The 2716-nt window shown below is 42.9% G+C and overlaps 1 protein-coding gene across 1 annotated transcript in view; it reads right to left on the bottom strand.

The window, feature by feature from the left end:
- The window catches only part of LOC102209368 (insulin-like growth factor-binding protein 2-B), a 24295-nt gene extending 22130 nt beyond the window's left edge, over positions 1-2165 (bottom strand). The window contains exon 1 of the mRNA XM_005736861.1: positions 1808-2165. Coding sequence (XP_005736918.1) covers positions 1808-2165 — 358 coding nt within the window. The remainder of the gene's footprint in view (positions 1-1807) is intronic.
- Between the last annotated feature and the right edge of the window lie 551 nt (positions 2166-2716).

Consider the following 2716-nt stretch of genomic DNA (forward strand, 5'->3'; position numbering starts at 1 on the left):
GACTTTTCTGATATTATTGGAGACTTATTTATGACGACTTTTTGACGTGAAAACGCGTATCGCTCTTACTCTCAACAAGCAGCGGGTGCTGCCTTGGGCACCTCACCCGTGCCAAAGCGCACACAGGCGGAGGATAGTCCTCCCCAGCTGCTATCAGAGCAGGAGATGTTCACACCTGTGCGTCCGAACGGCAAATGAATCGCGCATGAACGAAGCCGCTGCTCCCGCACTGACTGTAACGCAGTCAGTTCTTCTTTTAATGTTATGCTGTTTTGTGGATCACAAGGTTTAAAACTACTTATAAACACACTCTCACACACAAAGTAACTCCACCAGAGTGCCTATTTCAGGTCACTTTTGCCGGTCCAGGCCTGGATAAAGGAGCAGGGTTGGAATTGTGACATTAAAAAACAACAATTGCTAAAATAAATTTAATTTGTAGTTCTAAATAAATTCTAACTGCATTTAGGACGTTTTTTACTCACTTTATGTCTCTTCTACGATGTTATTTCTCTCTCCAACAGCGTAGGTTACAATTACATTAGCATGACAAATTATGCAAATTAGGCGATGACGTCATTTGGCGACTTCTAGCGACTTTTAGGACAACCGATAGCGATTTTCCTTACTGAGGAGTTGGCAACACTGCAGATAACAGGCTAACCACGCGCAGTAGATGTGCACGGTGTGAGGTCTCCCAGCAAGCTAGAAAATACAGCACATTTCTCGGCTTTTAACAAAATGCTATACATCGCTAGGTGTTTCATCAGATTCGAGGAGTTACCTCCTTTTCACAGTATCACCTTAAAGCACTTGTTGCAGGCTGCTGAGTTTGCATCATTTGCTCAGAAGTACAGCCAGACTTTGACAGCTTCGCCTTGGGCATTTTTAATCTGTAGCTCTGCTCTAAAAGAATGTACGTACCTGGGCCCGCCTACTACGCTCGCAAAGATAAAACGATTGGCTGGAATCCAAAGTGTATGACATCTCAGGAAAAAAAAAAGCGCTGCTTTTCGGTCTGGTTACTACCGTTTATGTCAGAACCGGTGCCATAATGATACCGGTACCCATCCCTAGTTTTGACCCCTCAATATATAACAATATATCATGTACTGTATTTAAAAGATGGATGTGACATCACCCTTGACTTGATCTTAGCCTTTAGTTTTGGATTCGGAATTTTGAAGTTTCACCACCATTTTGGCTACCACTGTGTTGGCTTATTGGAGAAAGAAGTGAACGTATTTGGATGGCAGCACTATAAGGGAAAGCTAGCAAATTTGGTTAATGAACTGTGTTCATTAACTTTACAGTTAAATTACACAAACACAGAAACATTTAACAGACAAAACACTGAATATACCTCGCCAAAGCACAAATTGCCGAGATGGTTAGTTCCACAGATTATCTGTTAGATAATTTAGTTAAAATGTTCAAAAAGGCACCAACAGCAGAAAAAAGAAGTCCGGATTAGAGGCTCCCACTAGTGGAGGTAAAGCCCAGACAGTGATGGGCTGTAGCTGCCAGGTACCTGTCAAAGTAGCCATGGAGCTAACTTTAAGTCTTAACACTATGAGTTCTAAAAAGTAAAACCCCTACCATGTACAATGGTTTGGAAGAGATCCATGTATCCTCCAGGTCTAAAAAGTAAGGCCAATGTAGCCTTGGGGGATTATTCTCTGTTCAGTTTATTCAATTTAAATATAAAAAGCGATTTAGTGATTGAAAACAGCAACTACAGATTAATGCAGCTTTAATGGTCTTTCTTTATTCTACTACTTTGCAGCAGTTTTTTCATAGAACTTACCATACCCCGACGGGTTCAAATGTTCCCAGACATCCACATCTATTCTTTGTCCACATTGTCCCAAACCCTGAATGAGCTGCTGTAAAGGGAAGTCAGCATCCATACTTGGGTAGCACCTCAGACCGGTGGAGCACCTTGGCAGATAAACCCCACAGAGCTCTCCCACCTGCCGGGCACACACCGGACAGCAGCCGCAGCCTGGCTCCCTCACAATCTCTGCACATAGCGGATCGACTTTGGTGCATGCCATCATATCCTCTGCGGTGCAGCTTGGGCATCGGAAAGCTAAATCACAGAGTAAGAGTCCAGGCAGCCCAACATATGCAAAAAGCAAACCGTATAAGAAGTACATGCCCATTATAACGCTTGCTAGGTTTGTTAGTGACCACTAAAGGTAAAATGACCCTACAGCATGAACCTCTTGATCCTCTGACAGTCCTCTGTGTTTGGGTAAACACTGTGGTGCCGCTGACAGGGTCCTATCTGCTCTCATATTACCAACTGACTGAGGAGAAAGAAGTCTTTTTTCCCCCCTGAAAGTATCAAAATATAAATCCCTGTTGATAAGAAGGTTCAGAAACTGAAACTGTTGCTTTCAGGTGCTATAATGTCACTCAGTACAAGATTACCAGAGAGGAAATTTTTCAACATTTGTGTTTTTCCATTTCACTCCAATTGCACCATCTACATGTCCTTACTAGCAAAGTCCAACCAGATGTTTCCTGGGAAATGTTAAAGTCAATGCTCTTTCTGTGATTTGGCTCCCTCACTTGCTGCGTGTCAGTTAGCACTCAGTTAAAGGTAAGACTAAGGAGCCAAAAGTGCTCTTTTTTCCCCCTCAGTAGCTCAACCATTTTACCTGCACACAGCACAGCTTGTATTATTTTCATTGTGTGTGTGTCATCAGGG

The sequence above is a fragment of the Pundamilia nyererei genome, unplaced genomic scaffold (genome assembly GCF_000239375.1).
Source record: "Pundamilia nyererei isolate P.nyererei 1_Seehausen unplaced genomic scaffold, PunNye1.0 scaffold00071, whole genome shotgun sequence".
Classification (NCBI taxonomy): Eukaryota; Metazoa; Chordata; class Actinopteri; order Cichliformes; family Cichlidae; genus Pundamilia; species Pundamilia nyererei.